The following is a 24,168-nucleotide window of genomic DNA, read 5'->3' as shown; positions in this document are numbered from 1 at the left end:
AAATGCCGAAATCAGCTGTTCACAGCGCCTTTTACACAGAACTTACCACCACAGAGGACGCGTATTTTACCCTGTAGAGCGGCCATTTCGGAGTCCCTCCTGCAGTATATCAGCAGGCGACATGAGTTCTTTTCTTTTGTGGGGTTTATAGCCGCCATGTGAAATGGATTTTATTTTTAACTTGAGTGTTTTTTTTTTTTTTTTGGTTACTTTAGTGCAGTGGCCTTCAACCTGCGGACCTCCAGATGTTGCAAAACTACAATTCCCAGCATGCCCGGACAGCCGTTGGCTGTCCGGGCATGCTGGGAGTTGTAGTTTTGCAACATCTGGAGGTCCACAGGTTGGAGACCACTGCTTTAGTGCTTACCTTTCCTGAACCTGTGCGGCCATGTCCAATTGCTGGCTCAACGGAGGGTGAAGGTTCCTCAGAGACAACTATGTCGCAGGATAGTATTGAGCAGCCCCAGAGGCGTCGCTGCTTTCACAAAACATTTTTTTATGTATTTTGATGCCTTTACATTTTCTGACATTGCTAAGTGTGTTTTCCTTGTACAAAATTTCTTGGTGGTGAATTGCACCAAAAAAAACCCCCCTAAAGGCGCAAAATTGTGTCAAAGATTGATTGTCGCAAATGATGAATTGCTGACCAAAGCAAAAATCACACACAGGACCGTGTGATTTTGAGCAAGTTAAAAAAATGACAGTGGAGAGAAGGCACCAAAAAACAAACAAACACATAACTCCGTTGATTAATACCCCCCTATGGGTAAATTTGCTGGGAGAGCTCCCAAAGCATGCCGAAAAAGATCCTCAGATTCCATTTTCCAGACATCTAACAATCCTTACAATCCTTACAGCCTGACAGTACTGAATATCACAATGGCCGTACCAGAAGACTGAATGCAAACAGTTAATGAGCACACCTGATAATCATTTGATTTAAAGAGGTTTTCTGGGTTTAAGAAAAAAATTGCTACTTACCTATTTGGACATTCCCAATCCAGCAGTGCAGCGGCTCTAGAGTCCATGGCCTAAGTGCCCCAATCAGTGGCCTCAGAAGTCACTTGCAACAAGCACATGACCACGAAGGCTGGCCAGTGACCGGCCACAGCATCCCAACCACTGTTTACAGTGATGCCACCAGGGCACGTTCTCTGGGCACTCTGGAGCAGCAGCACTGGGCCATGAGTGACTGGAGGGGTGAGTATTTTTTTATTTTCCCTCCTAATCCCTTCTCCCTGGAAGTGTTTTAAGCCAAGAAAACCTTTATGTTTAGTTTATTTGTCTTATTGAAATAAATACTTGTGGTTATGTAAAACACTTTACTAGCTAGTAGACCTTTCTCATGACCCCTTTGACAATAACGTACAGTGCTAAAATCAAATAGACCAATTTAGGCAGAAAAATATGATAGCTATGACAACTAAAAAAAAAATCTATTGGGACAGCCAGCCAGGGCCTGGAGAATTACCACTAGAGACAATGGAGTACTGTAGGTTGGTTTATACAACCTTAAGAAAGATCAGCATTCGGTGTCTCCTCATACGTTTATGTGACTGTGGTTCTCTGATCAGCAGCTGAACAGGAGGTCTACTGTGCAGGGTCCGCATTGAGGCTTCCTCAGTCATAGGACTGGTGGGGTCCCAGGAGCTGGTTACATAAAGTGATGGCTAACCTTGTGATCGTCTGCTACTATTTTCGTTGAGTTTAAAAAGTCTGTAGCTTATTATATCTATATTTCCCCCCCCCCCCCACAATGTGAAACTTTTCCATTTGCAATAATGTTAGATCAATTGAAAAATCAACTTAATAATATTCAAGAAAGTCCACAAAATAGTGTAGTCAACTTGTTCCCCATCAAGACCCTGCAAATTATCAGCACTTTATAAGTTTGTAATAGCTTCCCTTAATCTAAAACACAAGGACATTTTGAGTACAGAGCAAAAGTAAATAGCCTGAATTTGGTCACCACGGGAGATGGCAAATCTAGCTTTCCATCAAGCATTTTGCCTAAGTCGGTTCAGTTCTGAGTTTTTCATGAATTATGTAAACAAATATCTAAAAGTATCCCTTGACTTGCGCAAATCTAATTCTTCATGAAAGGAAATGTGCTTTCATGAACCAGACACTGAAAGATGAAAGATGTATTAAATTGCTTTGCTCATTCCCTTCAAATATTGGTCACTGGGAAACACAGAATAAATAGACGCCTTCCTGAAAGAAGCGCGGATCAGACATCTAGAGGACAGATTTGCCCCACGGCAGATCACATAACATGTCATCAGCACATTTCAATTTACCTTAAATGTAGCTCCAGCTGAGTATAAAGGAAGTGGATGAAAGCTCTTCGCACTACAACCTCCGCATGGCAGTCATTGACCACCAGCCCTTGGTCATTAAGGTATTCTCCATTGATACATTTGGTGCCGGATGACAGAGCAATGACCTGTGCCTGCCTCAGGTCTAAACCTAAGAAACAAAAAGTTGCAATAAGAGAAACAATCTTCATAAACATTTCTTTTTTAAAACATATTTTTATTGATTTTCAATCAACTGGATCAACAGACAAGTAACAATTCCTTGGACTCCCACCCCCCCTCCGCCCCCCAACATAATCATGGCAAGTAATAGCCACACACAACCTGGGACGAGTATGACTACAAGAGGGATGGGAGGCCCACCCAGAACAACAGTACACAAAGACCCAACATAGACAAGCCATTCACACACATCCAAACATACCCTAGGAGCTCCTCAATACCAATTAGCCCTTCTACGACTGAGAGGCTCCCCGAACTGGAGGATCGGTAGAGACATCCAACAACAACCATGGAACCAAGACCTTGTCAAATTTTTTGGGACATTTCCTACTAACATAGAGGGCATGGTACAATGGGACATATTTATTAACTAGGGCTATCCACCGGGCCAGAGGGGGTGAGGACACATCCTTCCAGGCCATCACTATAACTTTGTGAGCACAAAACAAAAGGAAGCGACCCATTAATAATCCCTAGCAAACATACCTCCGGCGTTAAAACAAGAACGTCACTACCTCGCTCCAAAAAGGCACAACACAGGAGCAAGTCCAAACCACATGTAAGAAGGTCCTCCTCTCTCTGCCACACCTAAAACAGACCTCTGACCCCAGAGACCCCCATCCTATGTAGTCTAACTGGAGTATAATACAACCTTCATAAATATTTCTATAATGATCTAGAATATTTTTTTTCAAAAGACAGTAAATAGTTACATTTTTGCTTTTTGTTATGAGTACAAATCTACCAAGTTCAACCTTTCCCAGACCAACTGTTTGTTACAAAAACGGCAGAACAAACCCATTCGGTTGACTGTAGCCAATTCTTCCTTAACCTACAAAAGCCATTTACCTAGAGCATTTAACATCCTTCTCCTCAGTTTATAATTGATTGTATTGTACTGTTGATACCAATGCACCCACACGGTCCCTAATGCATAGATTAGGAGCTGGTGAAGCGTTGTTTCAATGGTTGTTTCGTTCTGGTATTCTTTGATGACACTGGGAATCGTGTTCATGGAAAATCTCATCTCATCCCAGTGCTGAATTAGGCTAGACTGCTCTACTACTGCTCTATAATGATCTCCATGCTGCTTCTATTTATGAGGATTTGCTACAAAGAGGTAGGGGAGCAAGATTCCCTGTTTTCCATGTGATAGAGACTAGTCACCATCCACCCTGGAGCTGAGCTTAGGGGAAGCTGACCCTTAAGGGTGGAGCCTGCAAAAGGATAGCCAGGGGATACATGGTATATTTGTGTATATATCTTATTATGGTCAAAAACTGTGTTACTTATCATATATACACTCAGGGCAGCGTATCCTTAAAGGGGTACTCTGCCCCTAGACATCGAATACCCTATCCAAAGGATAGAGCATAAGATGTCTAATCATGAGGGTTCCGCCCCTGGGACCCCCGCAATCTCTGTGCAGATCCCGGCGTTCATTTAAAACGCTGGGTGTGGTGACGGGGGCTTGTGAAATTGCCCCTCATGAAATCGCACCACACCCCCTCAATGCAAGTCTATGGGAAGGGGGTGTGCAACAGAAAAAGTTGCAATTTCTGCTATTATAGCAGTTATTGAATGCATCATGTCAAGGGAACAGTAAATAAACAAGTCAAGCATGGCCCCTACCTGCCTTCTTCCCAGTACTTTGCATAGTTAGATGGAAAGCAGCATGCACAGATGTACTCTAAGCAATTATGAATTTATGCAAAGATATTATATAGGGAAAACATTTCTGTCAGATGATAGATTTTCCCTAGACTTTAAAGGGGTACTCCACTGGAAAACATTATTTTTTTCCATTTTAGGAACTGTCCAGAGCAGGAGAAAATCCCCATAGCAATCTTTTCCTGCTCGGGACAGTTCCTAAAATGGACAGAGATGTCAGCAGAGAGCACTGTGGTCAGACAGAAAGGAAATTCAAAAAGAAAAGAACTTCTTGTGGGGCATATAGAAGCTGATAAGTACTGGAAGAATTAAGATTTTTAAAGAGAAGTAATTTACAAATCTGTTTAACTTTCTGGCACCAGTTAATTTGAAAAAAAAAAAAAAAAAAAAAAAAATGTTTTCCAGTGGAGTACCCCTTTAAAGTCTAGGGAAAATCAATTTTCTGACAGAAATGCATTCCCTATATAATATCTTTGCATAAATTCATAATTGCTTAGAGCATTGTTTCCCAACCAGGGTGCCTCCAGCTGTTGCAAAACTAGAACTCCCAGCATGCCCGGACAGCCAACGGCTGTCCGGGCATGCTGGGAGTTGTAGTTTTGCAACAGCTGGAGGCATCCTGGTTGGGAAACACTGGCTTAGAGTACATCTGTTCATGCTGCTTTTCCGTCAATTTTTTGTTATAAGGACATCTAACCATGCACAGTGCTGGGAAGAAGGCAGGTAGGGGCTATGCTTGACTTGTCTATTTACTGTGCCCTTGGCATGATGCATTCAATAACTGCTTGAATAAAGAGTAAAGTTTTCAATAAATAAATAAATAATTAATTAAGAAATAAATAAAATAAAACATTTAAGGGATTGTACAGTATTAAAAAGGTGCCTTTTTTTCGGAACAGCGCATTCTTTTCCATGGACTGTATCTGGTATTGCAGGTCAGCCCCATAAGACATAGTGAGAAAAAAGTGAGGTGGTGTTTTTTTTTGGGAAAAGATATAGGATAGATATATAGATATGAGATAGATAGATAGATACAAAATCACAGGAGGTAGGCAGCACAACCGTAGTATGGATACCGGCAGAAAGCGGGGTGCAAGTGGGAAAAAACGCAGTCCCAGTCGCAGACCGTGTACATAGATTCCAAGAAGCACAGAGTCCAGCAGCACACCCAAGGTCGTTTGGTGAAAACACAACAGTGCTTTATTAACCCATGTTCAGACACGACGTTTCGACGGTATCACACCGTCTTTATCAAGCATGATGTACAAATGTTCAAAGCAGCATTTTACAAGGTGCAACAACAAGTGGACTCATTATCCAATTAGTAAAAAAAAAAAATATAAAACAATGGGCAATATATACATCATAAAATACAGGTACATTGTAAGGTGCCATGATTACAAAGTGCAAACAGTGCCAGATCAAATACATAACCATAGAATATGGTGATCATCATCTAAAATACATTTTAGACAATATGCAACATAACAATCAAATGAAGTGCCGCATATATATATCTATATATCTATATATATGTATATAGATACATATGACATATATAGATAGATATGAGATAGATATATAGATATGAGATGAATAGATATGAGATGGATAGATAGATATGAGATAGAAAGATAGATAGATAGATATGAGATATATAGATATATATAAGATATATAGAGAGATATGAGATAGATAGATATGAGATAGATAGATATGAGATATATAGATAGATATGATATAGATAGATAAGAGATATATAGATAGATATGAGATAGATAGATATGAGATAGATAGATAGATAGATATGAGATAGATATATATATATAAGATATATATGAGATAGATAGATGTGAGATAGATAGATAGATAGATATGAGATAGATAGATATGAGATAGATAGATATGAGATATATAGATAGATATGAGATAGATAGATAGATAAGAGATATATAGATAGATATGAGATAGATAGATATGAGATATATAGATATGAGATAGATATGAGATAGATAGATAGATATGAGATAGATAGATAGATAGATATGAGATATATAGACAGATATGAGATAGATAGATAGATAGATAAGAGATATATAGATAGATATGAGATAGATAGATATGAGATATATAGATATGAGATAGATATGAGATAGATAGATATGAGATAGATAGATATGAGATAGATAGATAGATATGAGATAGATAGATATGAGATAGATATGAGATAGATATATATGAGATAGATAGATAGATATGAGATAGATAGATATGAGATATATAGATAGATATGAGATAGATAGATAGATATGAGATAGATATGAGATAGATAGATATGATAGATACAGTGAGGATCAAAAGTTTGGGCACCCCAGGGAAAAATTTGTATTAATGTGCATAAAGAAGCCAAGGAAAGATGGAAAAATCTCCAAAAGGCATCAAATTACAGATTAGACATTCTTATAATATGTCAACAAAAGTTAGATTTTATTTCCAACATTTACACTTTCAAAATAACAGAAAACAAAAAATGGCGTCTGCAAAAGTTTGGGTACCCTGCAGAGTTAATATCTTTTTACTGCCCCCTTTGCAAAGCTGAGATCTGCCAGTGTCATGGATTGTTCTCAATCATCATCTGGGAAGACCAGGTGATGTCAATCTCAAAGATTTTAAATGCCCAGACTCCTCTGACCTTGCCCCAACAATCAGCACCATGGGTTCTTCTAAGCAGTTGTTTAGAAATCTGAAACTGAAAATAGTTGACACTCACAAAGCTGGAGAAGGCTATAAGAAGATAGCAAAACATTTTCAGGTGTCAATATCCTCTGCTCAGAATGTAATTAAGAAATGGCAGTCATCAGGAACAGTGGAAATTAAAGCAAGATCTGGAAGACCAAGAAAAATATCAGACAGAACAGCTCGCAGGATTGTGAGAAAAACAATTCACAACCCACGTTTGACTGCACAATCCCTCCAGAAAGATCTGGCAGACACTGGAGTTGTGGTACACTATTCCACTATAAAGAGATACTTGTATAAATATGGTCTTCATGGAAGAGTCATCAGAAGAAAACCTCTTCTACATCCTCACCACAAAAATCAGCGTTTGAACTTTGCAAATGAACATATAGACAAGCCTGATGCATTTTCGAAACAAGTTCTGTGGACCGATGAGGTTAAAATTAAACTTTCTGTCCGGAATGAGTAAAGGTACGTTTTGGAGAAGGGGAACAGAATTTAATGAAAAGAACCTCTGTCCAACTGTTAAGCATGGGGGTGGATCAATCATGCTTTGGGGTTGTATTGCAGCCAGTGGCACAGGCAACATCTCACGAGTAAAAGGAAAAATGGATTCAATAAAATTTTCAGCAAATTTTGGATGCTAACTTGATGCCATCTGTGAAAAAGCTGAAGTTAAAGAGAGGATGGCTCCTACAAATGGATAATGATCCTAAACACACCTCGAAATCCACGGGGGATTACATCAAGAGGCGTAAACTGAAGGTTTTGCCATGGCCTTCACAATCTCCTGACCTCAACATAATTGAAAATCTGTGGATAGACCTTAAAAGAGCAGTGCATGACAGACAGCCCAAAAATCTCAAAGAACTGGAAGACTTTTGTAAGGAAGAATTGGCAAAGATACCTCAAACAAGAATTGAAAGATTCTTGGCTGGCTACAAAAAGAGTTTACAAGCTGTGATACTTGCCAAAGGGGGCAGTACAAGATATTAACTCTGCAGGGTGCCCAAACTTTTGCAGACGCCATTTTTTTGTTTTCTGTTATTTTGAAAATTTAAATGATGGAAATAAAATCTAACTTTTGTTGACATATTATAAGAATGTCTAATCTGTAATTTGATGCCTTTTGGAGATTTTTCCATCTTTCCTTGGCTTCTTCATGCACATTAATACCAATTTTTACCTGGGGTGCCCAAACTTTTGATCCCCACTGTAGATAGATAGTTTCCTCCCCTCTTGCAGCCTTGAACCAGGTGATGGCTGTGATTTAACAGAACTCTCAGTGCCAACTAAAGTGGAAGAGAACTCAGACTGATTTCGAGGTTTTATTTAGTGCTTCCAGCGCTGGCTACATTTATAAGGACTCTAACCATCAGCAATAGCTTTAGCAGCCCATAAACAACCCAGTCGTTTCTCCCCTCAGTGGGAGATGTTTATTACCTCATATAGAATGTGTGCTCCAAGGATGTAGTTATTGATTGAACAAGAAAACTTTGTCAGCAGCCTTTTATCTAACAAGTAGTAGATGTAAGCGTGGGTTTTAGAGGCGCTGCATTGTTATGGAAATGCTAAGCTTTAGCTTACAGTAATGATGCCTGCTTACAAGCTCCGTCCTGTAGGGCATGGATCCAGCATTCCTGTATTGTCAGCTCATTGCGATAAGTTCATGATTATTCTCGCCATAGACTTCCCCCCCCCCCCCCTTGCAATAGCCCATCATGACCGTTTATTATGGATTTTACCTAATAGAGCGCATGTTATGAAAACATAACAGGGATTTCAGACAAGCCCTAGGACAGTGGTCTCAAACTGTGGCCCTCCAAATGTTGCAAAACCTTTGCAACATCTGGAGGGCCATAGTTTGAGACCACTGCCTAGGGGAGGAAAGAATAGTCTACAACAATAGTTGTTTGTTATAAAAAAAAAAATAATATGATTTAATTGAAACAATTTTCTACCTAAAAGCCCTTAAAGTGTACCTGTCATCAACCAAAGCTTTTTATATATTGTAGAAAATACCATCATATGTATATTTGTAATATACATTGGTTAAAAATTATGTATATTTTTGTCCCTGCAGCTATTGTCTGTGTGTTTCTATGAGGAGTCCAAATACAGGAAGTGAGGGTGGACAAGCAGGGCTCTGTGCAGTAAGGACAAGCAGAGCTCTGTACACTGAGGACAAGCAGGGCTCTGTACACACTGAGGACCAGCAGGGCTCTGTACACTCTGAGGACAAGCAGGGCTCTGTACACACTGAGGACAAGCAGGGCTCTGTACACTGAGGACAAGCAGGGCTCTGTACACTGAGGACAAGCAGGGCTCTGTACACTGAGGACAAGCAGGGCTCTGTACACTGAGGACAAGCAGGGCTCTGTACACTGAGGACAAGCAGGGCTCTGTACACTGAGGACAGGCAGGGCTCTGTACACTGAGGACAGGCAGGGCTCTGTACACTGAGGACAGGCAGGGCTCTGTACACTGAGGACAGGCAGGGCTCTGTACACTGAGAACAAGCAGGGCTCTGTACACTCTGTACACTGAGGACAAGCAGGCCTCTGTACACTGAGGACAAGCAGGGCTCTGTACACTGAGGGCAAGCAGGGCTCTGCACACTGAGCACAAGCAGGGCTCTGTACACTGAGGACAAGAAGGGCTCTGTACACTGAGGAAAAACAGGGCTCTGTACACTGAGGACAAGCAGGGCTCTGTGCAGTGAGGACAAGCAGGGCTCTGTACACTGAGGGCAAGCAGGGCTCTGTACACTGAGCACAAGCAGGGCTCTGTACACTGAGGACAAGAAGGGCTCTGTACACTGAGGACAAACAGGGCTCTGTACACTGAGGACAAGCAGGGCTCTGTGCAGTGAGGACAAGCAGGGCTCTGTACACTGAGGACAAACAGGGCTCTGTACACTGAGGACAAGCAGGGCTCTTTGCAGTGAGGACAAGCAGGGCTCTGTACACTGAGGACAAGTAGGGTTCTGTATATTGAGGACAAGCAGGGCTCTGTACACTGAGGACAAGCAGGGCTCTGTACACTGAGGACAAGCAGTGCTCTGTACACTGAGGACAAGCAGGGCTCTGTACACTGAGGACAAGCAGGGCCCTGTACACTGAGGACAAGCAGGGCCCTGTACACTGAGGACAAACAGGGCTCTGTACACTGAGGACAAGCAGGGCTCTGTACACTGAGGACAAGCAGGGCTCTGTACACAGAGGACAAGCAGGGCTCTGTACACCGAGGACAAGCAGGGCTCTGTACACCGAGGACAAGCAGGGCTCTGTACACCGAGGACAAGCAGGGCTGTGTGCACTGAGGACAAGCAGGGCTCTGTACACCGAGGACAAGCAGGGCTCTGTACACTGAGGACAAGCAGGGCTGTGTACACTGAGGACAAGCAGGGCTCTGTTCACTGAGGACAAGCATGGCTCTGTGCAGTGAGGCTCTGTGACATGCTATGGGCTTACACATGAGAATGATTGACAAGCCAGAAGCCTGCACACAGCCCTACTTGTCATGTCCTCACTTCCTATATTTGGACTCCTCACAGAGACACACAGGCAATAGCTGCAGAGACAGCATTTTTTCACCCAAAAATATACACATTTATTAACCAATGCATATTACAAATATACATATAATGTTGTTGTGTCCCAGTACCGTATTGCATACCATACCTAGTGTAGTGGTCCCCAAAGTCAGAGTAACTACGCTCAGGTAGGGTCCCCCAGGTGGGACAGCCCCTAGTTGTCTCTTCTCAACTCTAATTCTATACTGTTAATACATGTATATATTTGGTAATAATGTATATTTAATATAACGTATAGTACTTTCCTTGTTTAGTGTTGCAGGACCTTCGGTCATGTGACCATGTTAATATCCTCTATGGTATGTTGGAGGACCTTTGGAGGTCTTTGGGTCACATGTTACCCACAATCCTTTGTAATGGTGATTGACACAAGTATGGACCAATTAGCATTAGTCCAGCCCCTGCCCATATAAGGTAGCTGTAGCCAATTATCGCTCTCTTGGGTTGCTGCTCTCGTGGATGCCGGACTAGCAGGACGGATCTACGCAACTTGCAAAGACACGCTAGGCCTGAAAACCTACCGGCCTCAGTGGAACTTAAACCGTGAGTTCTAAACGTCACGAATAGCAAGGGTTAACAAGCACCCTTTAGTCACCGCAAAGCTACACTCCCCATACCCAACTCCCCCAGGCTACCACAATGTTATTATCTACATTATATAAAAAGTTTTTGTTGGCAACAGGTAAACGTTAAAAAGTTTTTAAACCAACTGGTGCCAAAAAGTTAAACAGTTTTGTAAATTACTTCTATTTAAAAATCTTAATCCTTCTAGTACTTATCAGCTGCTATATGCTTCAGAGGAAGTTGTGTAGTTGTTTTCAGTCTGACCACAGTGCTCTCTGCTGACACCTCTGTCCATGTCAGGAAATGTCCAGAGCAGAAGCAAATCCCCATAGAAACTCTTTCCTGCTCTGGACAGTTCCTGACATGGACAGAGGTGTCAGCAGAGAGCACTGTGGTCAGACTGAAAATAGCTACACAACTTCCTCTGAAGCATACAGCAGCTGATAGAGGGAAGAAATCTGGTAGGGTCTTTAGATGTCTGCTTATCCCCCTAAAAATGATTGGGAATGTTGAAACCTTACATGTCTATCCCTTCTCTCCTCCAAAGTGTGCCATTAGGTGGGTGTCATGGGGGCCCTTATATACAGTATATTAGATGGTTGTCCAATCTTAAATCAGCGAGTTAAGACAATTATTTGAGAATCTAATATGGTCTGGGGACATGGACTGCTGTCAGCGATGGTAATATGTGTACAGCGCTGTGGAATATGTTGGTGGTATAAAAACTACAAGAAAAAAAAATCTATCGATATATATGTATAAAACTCAATGGCCCTGATTTACTATTGTAAACCCGACTATTGTAAACCCGTTTTGTCGGGTTGTGCACCAGATTCTGGAACATTGCACCAGAAATTCTGTCTGCGCCAGACTTTGCGCCAGAATTGAAAAAACAAAAAGTGGGCAAGTCCACCAAAAAAAGGGGCGTGTTCCTGACATTTTCACAAAAATCCAACATATTTACTAAGGTTTCTACAGAAAATGTGGTGGATTTGAGCTGAGGAAAACACGACAGATCAGAGCATGTGTAAAATAAATAAATAAATAAATATATATAAATAAATGTAGGGAGAAATGAAAAATGGAAAATGTAGGGAAACCTTAGTAAATACCGTGGAAAACAATTTGTAGTGAATTAAAACCCACAAAGAAACCTACACAACACTCTTAGTAAATCAGGGCCATTGTGTGTGTATGTTCCAGCATCACTTCCAAACAGTTGAAGATATTTTGATAAAACTTTGTACACATGTTACTTATATGTCAACAACAAACATAGGATAGGCGATTTAACCCTTACTCACCCCCATTTACGAGGGTTGGGGTTTTTGTTTAAAGTCCCATACAAGTCTATGCAAAATGTATGTTCCAGCATAACTTCCAAACGGCTGGAGATATTTTGATGAAACGAAGTATATGATAATTAAATTAACCCCAACCTACCCCCTTAAGTGAAGGATGGGGTTTTTGTCTTAAGTCCCATGCAAGTACATAGGGCCTCCAGTACCTTACTCCAAGCTCTGCTCTGCATCTCCTGGTGAGTGCATCAGTCCGTCACACCCTTCCCGCATGCCACACCCCATTCACAAAGCTGCACCCACCGTTTAAGCCACACCCCTTTTATTTTCTACCCTTTTTTGTGCATTGGTCCGGATGCCAAGTCACGCCCACTTTCACAAAACCACACCTCCTTCGATTTTCGGCCTACAATATCTTCATCACAACTCAGCCCCACCTAAGGACCGGATATGAGAATGAGATATGTGGTTAGGATATGAGGATGGGATATGAGGTCGGGATATGAGGTCGGGATATGAGGAGGGGGTATGACTAGGGGATATGGGGTTAGGATATGAGGGTGGGATATGAGGTCGGGATATGAGTTCGGGATATGTGGATGGGAAATGAGGTCGGGATATGAGGTTGTGATATAAGGTTGGGATATGAGGTACGCATATAAGGTTGGGATAGGAGGTCGGGATATGAGGAGGGGATATGAGGAAGGGATATGAGGACAGGATATGGAGGACTGGATATGAGGACAGGATATGAGGTCGGGATATAAGGTCGGGTTATGAGGTCGGATATATGGATGGGATAGGAGGATGGGATATGAGGTCGGGATATGAGGATTAGATATGTTGTAGAGCTATGAGTATTGGATATGAGGACAGGATATGAGAATGGTATATGAGGATGGGATATGAGAACGGGATATGAGAACTGGATATGAGGTCAGGATATGAGGTCGGGATATGAGAACGGGATATGAGGATGGGATATGAGGATGGGATATGAGGACGGGATTTGAGAACGGGATATGAGGTCAGGATATGAGGTCGGGATATAGGAATGGAATATGAGGATGGTATATGAGGATGGGTTATGAGGACGGGATATGAGAACGGGATATGAGGTCGGGATATGAGGACGGGATATGAGGACGGGATATGTTGTAGAGATATGAGTATTGGTTATGAGGACAGCATAGGAGAATGGTATATGAGGATGGGATATAAGAATGGGATATGAGGTCAGGATATGAGGTTGGGATATGAGGTCGGGATATGAGGATGGGATATGTTGTAGAGATATGAGGTCGGGATATGAGTATATGAGGTTGGGATATGAGGTCGGGATATGAGGATGGGATATGTTGTAGAGATATGAGAATTGGAAATTAGTATATGAGGTTGGGATATGAGGATGGGATATGAGGACGGGATATGAGGACGGGATATGTTGTAGAGATATGAGTATTGGATATGAGTATATGAGGTTGGGATATGAGGATGGGATATGAGAACTGGATATGACATCCGGATATGAGGATAAGTACTTCCTCCTATGTTGCTTTTCCTCCCCCACACGCATTAGGTAGAAAAAACAAGCAACGCCGGGTGCTCATCTAGCTCTAAATAAATCAGAAGTATACTGAAGTAATGCAGAGGGCTAATTTTGTAGAAGCTTTATTACATTTATAAAAAAAAGCTATGTGCATCAACTCTATAAATCTAAAACTTTCTTCCTTAATTAATCTTTTGCTATACTTAAAAGTGTTATCCAGGGATAGAAAAACAGAGCTTATTTCTTTCAAAAACAGCACAACACCTGTCCTCTGGTTCTGTAGTATTGCAGCTTAGTTCCATTGAAGTGAATAGAGCCAAGTTGTAATACCACAAACAACCTGAGGACAAGGGTGGCACTGTTTTTGGAAAAAAAGTAGCTCTGTTTTTCTATTCTATTACTGGATAACCCCATTAGAAGGGTAATTCCAAGATTAAAAGTTATCCTCTATCCACAGAACAGGGAATAAATCGCTTATCGATGGGTATCTGACCCCTGGGACCTTCACCATTCATGAAAATGGAGGTCAATTGTCCTCAGAATGAATGGAGAGGCAGTGTGCATGCTTGGCCACACTTTATTCACTATCTATGTGCTGAACTTGTTCTGAAGTCCAATAGACATTTGGATTTGGGTGAACATACATGCTGCCTCTCCATTTACATGCAAGACAAATGACCTCAGTTCTCATTATTGGGGTTGCATAAAATAGCACAAGACCACTGTTTCATTACAGTGGTCCCCCAACATACGATGGTAATCCGTTCTAAATGGACCATCGTTTGTTGAAACCATCGCATGTTGAGGGATCCGTGCAATGTAAAGTATAGGACAGTGGTCTACAACCTGCGGACCTTCAGATGTTGCAAAACTACAACACCCAGCATGCCCGGACAGCCAACGGCTGTCCGGGCTTGCTGGGAGTTGTAGTTTTGCAACATCTGGAGGTCCGCAGGTTGAAGACCACTGGTATAGAAAGTTGTACTCACGTGTCCCCACCGCTCTGGACCGTCACCGCTCGTCACCGCTGCCCTGGATGCCGCCGTCCATTGCTGTCACCGCATCTCTGGGGATTCTCCGACGCTCCGGCAAGGCCTCTGCTTCCCCGGCATCCTCGCTCTCCGTCGCCGTTATCACGTCGCTACGCACGCCGCTCCTATTGGATGATGGGACGGCGTGCGCAGCGACGTGATGACAACGATGGAGAGCGCCGACGATGCAGGGGATCCCGAAGAGGACGCGCCGGAGCCCCGAGGACAGGTAAGTGATCGTCAGCGGACCACACGGGGCATCGTAAACGGCTATCTGGTGGCAGCTGAAGAAGTCTGCGCTGCCGGATAGCCGTTTATGCGATGGCCCCGACATACAAAAGCATCGGATGTTGAAAAGATCGTATGTCAGGGGTCACTGTATTTGGCTTGGATACAATTGGCAGAAAAAGTACTTAATTCATATATATATATATATATATATATATATATATATATATATATATATACTGGGGCTGCAAAAAGTGGGGTTCCTAAAATTCTTCCTTTATGACCCTGACTATTTTATTGTTGCAGGATCTAACTATTTGGTAAATATACATTTCTATTTAAACGGGTTATTTACGATCTCTTCATTTTACACTGATAAAAAGTGACAGTGGAAATAAAGTAAAAATAGAAAACATGGTTACAGTACATGATAAATATATCAGCTACAAGGAAAGCAGCAATTTCACAGAACTGTGGATAACATTGGGGCCCCGGGTCAAGATTTATTTATGTTCTAAATTCAGTCTGACTCTGAGCAATTGCCGATGTGCTGAAAATATGGAACAATGAATGGTGTATTATATGGCGTCCTACATCTGCTAACATATTGTTGATTTTACAGTTGTGTATCTGATAAGCAATAACCTATTTATCATATAACCTGACACATGATTTGTTGTAAGGATACATGGCACTTTGTTTTCTGTCTAGAGTCTTCGTGAAGAACAGCCTAGTAAATGTAAGAAGATTGTTGAAAAGTATCCAGTATAGTATATGTAGACACTACACTACAATGCCGATCAATGTAACATTTTGTAGCTTTTACTTAAGTGTAATCAATGCTCTTTAGCTACATAAAAGTAAATGGAGATATATTACAGTACAGTGACCCCCCGACCTATGATGGCCCCGACATACAATAATTTCAGCATACGATCACTCTCAGAGGCCATCGCATGTTGAAGGCAGCATCAACATCTGATGCTTTTGTATGTCGGGGCCATCGCATAAACGGCTATCCGGCAGCGCAGACTGCTTCAGCTGCCATCGGATAGCCATTTACGGTGCCCCGTGTGGTCCGCTGACGATCACTTACCTGTCCTCGGGGCTCCGGCGCGTCCTCTTCGGGATCCCCTGCATCGTCGGCGCTCTATGTCGACGTCATCACGTCGCTGTGCACGCCGTCCCGTCATCCAATAGGAGCGGCGCGTATTGGACTTGATGGCGGCGACGGAGAGCGAGGATGCCAGGGAAGCAGAGGCCTTGCCGGAGCATCGGGGACACCCTGGGAACGCGGCGACACCGATAGACGGCGACATCCCGGGCAGCGGTGACGAGCGGTGACGGTCCGGAGCGGCGGGGACAGGTGGTACAACTTCCTCTAACAGTGGTCTTCAACCTGTGGACTTCCAGATGTTGCAAAACTACAACAACCACTTTTTATCAGTGTAAAATGAAGAGATCGTAAATAGCCTGTTTAAATATAAATGTATATTTACCAAATAGTTAGATCCTGCAACAATAAAATAGTCAGGGTCATAAAGAAAGAATTTTATTAACCCCACTTTTTGCAGCCCCAGTATATGTATATATATATATAAATATATATATATATATATATATATATATATATATATATATATATATTATATATATAGGAATTAAGTACTTTTTCTGCCAATTCTATCCAAGCCAAATACAGTGACCCCCTGACCTACGATGGTCCGGTTATCCGGCAGCGCAGACTGCTTCAGCTGCCACCGGATAGCCGTTTACGGTGCCCCGTGTGGTCCGGTGACGATCACTTACCTGTCCTCGGGGCTCCGGCGCATCCTCTTCGGGATCCTCTGCATCGTCGGCGCTCTCCATCGTCGTCATCACATCACTGCGCACGCCATCCCGTCATCCAATAGGAGCGGCATGCGTAGTGGACTTGATGGCGGCGACGGAGAGCAAGGATGCCGGGGAAGCAGAGGCCTTGCCGGAGCGTCGGGGACACCCCGGGAGCGTGGCAACACCGATGGACGGCGACATCCCGGGCAGGGGGGGGGACAAGCGGTGACGGTCCGGAGTGGCGGGGACAGGTGAGTACAACTTCCTCTAACAGTGGTCTACAACCTGCGGACCTCCAGATGTTGCAAAACTACAACACCCAGCATGCCCGGACAGCCAACGGCTGTCCGGGCATGCTGGGTGTTGTAGTTTTGCAACATCTGGAGGTCCACAGGTTGTAGACCACTGTCCTATACTTTACATTGCACGGATCCCTCAACATGCGATGGTTTCAACAAACGATGGTCCATTTGGAACGGATTACCATCGTATGTTGAGGGACCACTGTAGATCTTATACACATGACTGTATTTAGAATCTCTATGACATAGATCTATAATACGGTTCTAATGCATTTCTAAGGGACCACGCATACCACAGTACAAAAATGCCGCAGTAGATGGAGATTTACTGTATGTGCCTTCAGAGGATACATTTTAGTTTTGAATATGATCTGCTTGTGATGACACGTGACAGCGGTGACATGCCAACAGAGATCACAACAGTACGAGACAATAGGTCAATAGGAAAATATTTCTCTCCCTGTTTCCTTTGAGGTGCACCTTTAAATCTGCCTAAAACCAGAGGAAAAAAATAGCCAAAATTGCTTGATGTAAATTTTGTATAATTTACCCATTCAGGAACACTGCTAATCTGGCGAAGACTAAAACAATATTCATTATATATAACCTTTTTCATTCTTTTTTTCAAATTCAAAGTTTATTAAGTAGTTTCAAATAAACAAACATAGTATAACTGTTACGCCGAGCGCTCCGGGTCCCCGCTCCTCCCCGGAGCGCTCGCTTCACTCTCCCCGCGGCAGCGCTCCGGTCACGTCCTCTGACCCGGGGCGCTGCGATTCCGCTGCCAGCCGGGATGCGATTCGCGATGCGGGTAGCGCCCGCTCGCGATGCGCACCCCGGCTCCCCTACCTGACTCGCTCTCCGTCTGTTCTGTCCCGGCGCGCGCGGCCCCGCTCCCTAGGGCGCGCGCGCGCCGGGTCTCTGCGATTTAAAGGGCCACTGCGCCGCTGATTGGCGCAGTGGTTCCAATTAGTGTGTTCACCTGTGCACTTCCCTATATCACCTCACTTCCCCTGCACTCCCTTGCCGGATCTTGTTGCCTTAGTGCCAGTGAAAGCGTTCCTTGTGTGTTCCTTGCCTGTGTTTCCAGACCTTCTGCCGTTGCCCCTGACTACGATCCTTGCTGCCTGCCCCGACCTTCTGCTACGTCCGACCTTGCTTTTGCCTACTCCCTTGTACCGCGCCTATCTTCAGCAGCCAGAGAGGTGAGCCGTTGCTAGTGGATACGACCTGGTCACTACCGCCGCAGCAAGACCATCCCGCTTTGCGGCGGGCTCTGGTGAAAACCAGTAGTGGCTTAGAACCGGTCCACTAGCACGGTCCACGCCAATCCCTCTCTGGCACAGAGGATCCACTACCTGCCAGCCGGCATCGTGACAGTAGATCCGGCCATGGATCCCGCTGAAGTTCCTCTGCCAGTTGTCGCTGACCTCACCACGGTGGTCGCCCAGCAGTCACAACAGATAGCGCAACAAGGCCAACAGCTGTCTCAACTGACCGTTATGCTACAACAGTTACTACCACAGCTTCAGCAGTCATCTCCTCCGCCAGCTCCTGCACCTCCTCCGCAGCGAGTGGCCGCTCCTGGGATACGCTTATCCTTGCCGGATAAATTTGATGGGGACTCTAAGTTTTGCCGTGGCTTTCTTTCCCAATGTTCCCTGCATCTGGAGATGATGTCGGACCTGTTTCCCACTGAAAGGTCTAAGGTGGCTTTCGTAGTCAGCCTTCTGTCCGGAAAAGCCCTGTCATGGGCCACACCGCTCTGGGACCGCAACGCCCCTGCCGTCTTCCAAGACTTTGTCAATGAAATTTTTCGTGATCTGTTATACTCCTGTGTTGTTGTATATCTGGACGATATCCTAATTTTTTCTGCCAATCTAGAAGAACACCGCCAGCATGTCCGTATGGTTCTTCAGAGACTTCGTGACAACCAACTCTATGCCAAAATTGAGAAATGTCTGTTTGAATGCCAATCTCTTCCTTTTCTAGGATATTTGGTCTCTGGCCAGGGACTACAGATGGATCCAGACAAACTCTCTGCCGTCTTAGATTGGCCACGCCCCTCCGGACTCCGTGCTATCCAACGCTTTTTGGGGTTCGCCAATTATTACAGGCAATTTATTCCACATTTTTCTACCATTGTGGCTCCTATCGTGGCTTTAACCAAAAAAAATGCTGATCCCAAGTCCTGGCCTCCTCAAGCAGAAGACGCCTTTAAACGACTCAAGTCTGCCTTTTCTTCGGCTCCCGTCCTCTCCAGACCTGACCCTTCCAAACCCTTCCTATTGGAGGTTGATGCCTCCTCAGTGGGAGCTGGAGCTGTTCTTCTACAAAAAAATTCTTCCGGGCATGCTGTCACTTGTGGTTTTTTCTCTAGGACCTTCTCTCCAGCGGAGAGGAACTACTCCATCGGGGATCGAGAGCTTCTAGCCATTAAATTAGCACTTGAGGAATGGAGGCATCTGCTGGAGGGATCAAGTTCTCCTGTTATTATCTACACCGACCACAAGAACCTCTCCTACCTCCAGTCTGCCCAACGGCTGAATCCTCGCCAGGCCCGGTGGTCTCTGTTCTTTGCCCGATTTAATTTTGAGATTCACTTTCGTCCTGCCGATAAGAACATTAGGGCCGATGCTCTCTCTCGTTCCTCGGATGCCTCAGAAGTTGAACTCTCTCCGCAACACATCATTCCACCTGACTGCCTGATCTCCACTTCTCCTGCCTCCATCAGGCAGACTCCTCCTGGAAAGACCTTTGTTTCTCCTCGCCAACGCCTCGGAATCCTCAAATGGGGTCACTCCTCCCATCTCGCAGGTCATGCGGGTATCAAGAAATCTGTGCAACTCATCTCCCGCTTCTATTGGTGGCCGACTCTGGAGACGGATGTTGTGGACTTTGTGCGAGCCTGCACTATCTGTGCCCGGGATAAGACTCCTCGCCAGAAGCCCGCTGGTTTTCTTCATCCTCTGCCTGTCCCCGAACAGCCTTGGTCTCTGATTGGTATGGATTTTATTACTGATTTACCCCCTTCCCGTGGCAACACTGTTATTTGGGTGGTCGTTGATCGATTCTCCAAAATGGCACATTTCATCCCTCTTCCTGGTCTTCCTTCTGCGCCTCAGTTGGCTAAACAATTTTTTGTACACATTTTTCGTCTTCACGGGTTGCCTACGCAGATTGTCTCGGATAGAGGCGTCCAATTCGTGTCTAAATTCTGGAGGGCTCTCTGTAAACAACTCAAGATTAAATTAAATTTTTCTTCTGCATATCATCCCCAGTCCAATGGACAAGTAGAAAGGATTAACCAGATCTTGGGTGATTATTTGCGACATTTTGTTTCCTCCCGCCAGGATGACTGGGCAGATCTCCTCCCATGGGCCGAATTCTCGTATAACTTCAGGGTCTCTGAGTCTTCCTCCAAATCCCCATTTTTCGTGGTGTACGGCCGTCACCCTCTTCCCCCCCTCCCTACTCCCTTGCCCTCTGGTCTGCCCGCTGTGGATGAAATTTCTCGTGACCTTTCCATCATATGGAGAGAGACCCAAAATTCTCTCTTACAGGCTTCATCACGCATGAAGAAGTTCGCGGATAAGAAAAGAAGAGCTCCCCCCGTTTTTTCCCCTGGAGACAAGGTATGGCTCTCCGCTAAATATGTCCGCTTCCGTGTCCCTAGCTACAAGTTGGGACCACGCTATCTTGGTCCTTTCAAAATTTTGTGTCAAATTAATCCTGTCTCTTATAAACTTCTTCTTCCTCCCTCTCTTCGTATCCCTAATGCCTTACACGTCTCTCTTCTCAAACCACTCATCCTCAAACGTTTTTCTCCCAAATCTGTTCCTCCCACTCCTGTTTCCGGCTCCTCGGACATCTTCTCGGTCAAAGAAATTTTAGCTGCCAAAAAGGTCAGAGGGAAAAATTTTTTTTTAGTGGACTGGGAGGGTTGTGGTCCTGAAGAGAGATCCTGGGAACCTGAGGACAACATCCTAGACAAAAGTCTGCTCCTCAGGTTCTCAGGCTCTAAGAAGAGGGGGAGACCCAAGGGGGGGGGTACTGTTACGCCGAGCGCTCTGGGTCCCCGCTCCTCCCCGGAGCGCTCGCTTCACTCTCCCCGCGGCAGCGCTCCGGTCACGTCCTCTGACCCGGGGCGCTGCGATTCCGCTGCCAGCCGGGATGCGATTCGCGATGCGGGTAGCGCCCGCTCGCGATGCGCACCCCGGCTCCCCTACCTGACTCGCTCTCCGTCTGTTCTGTCCCGGCGCGCGCGGCCCCGCTCCCTAGGGCGCGCGCGCGCCGGGTCTCTGCGATTTAAAGGGCCACTGCGCCGCTGATTGGCGCAGTGGTTCCAATTAGTGTGTTCACCTGTGCACTTCCCTATATCACCTCACTTCCCCTGCACTCCCTTGCCGGATCTTGTTGCCTTAGTGCCAGTGAAAGCGTTCCTTGTGTGTTCCTTGCCTGTGTTTCCAGACCTTCTGCCGTTGCCCCTGACTACGATCCTTGCTGCCTGCCCCGACCTTCTGCTACGTCCGACCTTGCTTTTGCCTACTCCCTTGTACCGCGCCTATCTTCAGCAGCCAGAGAGGTGAGCCGTTGCTAGTGGATACGACCTGGTCACTACCGCCGCAGCAAGACCATCCCGCTTTGCGGCGGGCTCTGGTGAAAACCAGTAGTGGCTTAGAACCGGTCCACTAGCACGGTCCACGCCAATCCCTCTCTGGCACAGAGGATCCACTACCTGCCAGCCGGCATCGTGACAATAACATGACAACCTTTTTAACTCTTGTGTTTGGTTGACCTCCAGACATGTGCAATTCGTTTCGTAACTAATCCATTTTCGTGGGAAATGTACTTATTCGGAAATTCAGTCCGTCTGAACCTTGTGATTCTGATTGTATACTTTGCTGCTTCCTTGTTTCTGACTATTTAGCTTGTTTCTTTATTTTCTTTTTTGTCTGTTTGTTGCTAACTCGGACTGTCTGACTCCTCTGCACTTATTACAGCATAGAAGATACAAGCAAGTAGAACCAGCTCCACCCCAGGCTTCTGCACGCGGATAGGACCAGGACTAGTCTAAACATATGCAAGAAAGGAAGAATGTCCAGCGCACACACGTGTAAAACCAAGCTGCTTTATTGCATGGTTGCCATAGGATACATCGAACACTCAGGTAACATGACGCGTTTTGGCCAGCAGGGCCTTAGTCATACTTAGTATGACTAAGGCCCTGCAGGCCGAAACGCGTCACGTTACCTGAGTGTTCGATGTATCCTATGGCAACCATGCAATAAAGCAGCTTGGTTTTACACGTGTGTGCGCTGGACATTCTTCCTTTCTTGCATATTACAGCATAGGGATCGTCGCCCAGTTGGGGGCTGCCATTTAGGGCGGATCGTCTAAGTACATGACATCAAGCTTTTGGTATATGGATTTGCATTAAAGGTTTTTTTTTTATCTTCTATTCGCCTGTTTGGTGGCAGTCTAACTTCTGGGACCCCCCCACTGATCATGAGAACTGGAGTCCTGTGTCTACCCATTTGACTGAAGTATTGGCCACACATGAACACTGCCAATACATTCTGTTTTATGGCATAGACAAAGAAAGCTTAGTATAGTGCTTGGGACCTCCATTCTCAAAATTGGTGGAGATCTTAGTGACTGGCCCAGCCCCAATCAGACACTTATCCCAATATCTATGGGTGTTTTTTTGTTGAGAAATGATTTCAAACATAGACCCTAATGGGAAATGACTGAATTTAAAGTCAGCTGTAAATGTAAGTGTCTTTTGCTGGACTTTTGGGACACCCAATGGAAGATACTTTGGTATTTTGGTCGGATAACTGAACCCTGGCTACCACTGCCCTAAACAATATTGTGCACCTAACAATGCTTTAAACCTACATAACCTCAATCAAGAGAAGAATATTTTGCATGCAGCCATAGAATATCTGAGTGGAGCCTTAATACACTTTAATTCCGAAAATCGCTTTTAGTCGCTGTGAATACAAGCGCATATTCCTTAACAGCCTACAAATGCGAGGTTTGTACTGTACCTGCTCTTGGTCACACTTTGACTTTAACCTGACATAGATAAATGCTAGGAGGCATTTCATATGTCATCTTAACCTTGCTTGTAATGGTCTATCATCAACAGTGAATGTGAGATTCAATGCAGCAGAGGACAGGTAAGAACTCAGATAAATTGTAAGAGAAGGAAAGCTGAGTACACAATGACGCTTCTAGTTTATTGTGGAAAAGCAGAAAACTGATTACTTAAAAACAGTAAAGAGCCACAATTTGCTGACCTTAAAAAACCACAACCTGGACTACATTATTCTCTTTTTCATGACTTACTAACTTCACAGTCTGAAATATACATAAGATTCCAAATTACAACATTTATTATTATTCTACAGGGGTGGGATCCAGCTGTTCCCGCAAAGTCTCCCAAACCAGTTGCTATAATAACTGGTTTTGGGAACCATAGAAAAGAAAGATCCCAGATTCCTTAAATCTTGTAATGGTGTCCTTAAAGGGGTTCTGCCTCTAGACATCTTATCCCCTATCCAAAGGATAGGGGATAAGATGTCTGTTTGCGGGGGTCCCGCCGCTGGGGACCCCTGCAATCTCGGTTGGGACAGCCCAGACATCCGGTGAACAGAGCAAACTTCGCTTTGTGCCAGATGACTGGTGATGCGGGGCGGAGGCTCGTGATGTCACAATCACACCCCGCTCGTGACGTCAAGGCCATGCCCCCTCAATGCAAGTCTAAGGGTGGGGGCATGACTACACAAGCAGGGCGCGGGCGTGACGTCTTG

The 24,168-nt window shown here is 44.5% G+C and overlaps 1 protein-coding gene across 2 annotated transcripts in view; it reads right to left on the bottom strand.

Moving 5' to 3' along the window:
- Window positions 1-24,168, bottom strand: part of ADARB2 (adenosine deaminase RNA specific B2 (inactive)) — a 718,056-nt gene that overhangs the window by 68,695 nt on the left and 625,193 nt on the right. For both annotated transcript variants that reach the window (XM_056519506.1, XM_056519508.1), the window contains one exon: window positions 2,301-2,469. In XM_056519506.1, coding sequence (XP_056375481.1) covers window positions 2,301-2,469 — 169 coding nt within the window. The remainder of the gene's footprint in view (window positions 1-2,300; window positions 2,470-24,168) is intronic.

The sequence above is a fragment of the Hyla sarda genome, chromosome 5 (assembly GCF_029499605.1).
Source record: "Hyla sarda isolate aHylSar1 chromosome 5, aHylSar1.hap1, whole genome shotgun sequence".
Lineage (NCBI taxonomy): Eukaryota > Metazoa > Chordata > Amphibia > Anura > Hylidae > Hyla > Hyla sarda.
Note: the sequence above shows the minus strand (reverse complement) of the source record. Positions and strands in the feature narration are given on the sequence as shown.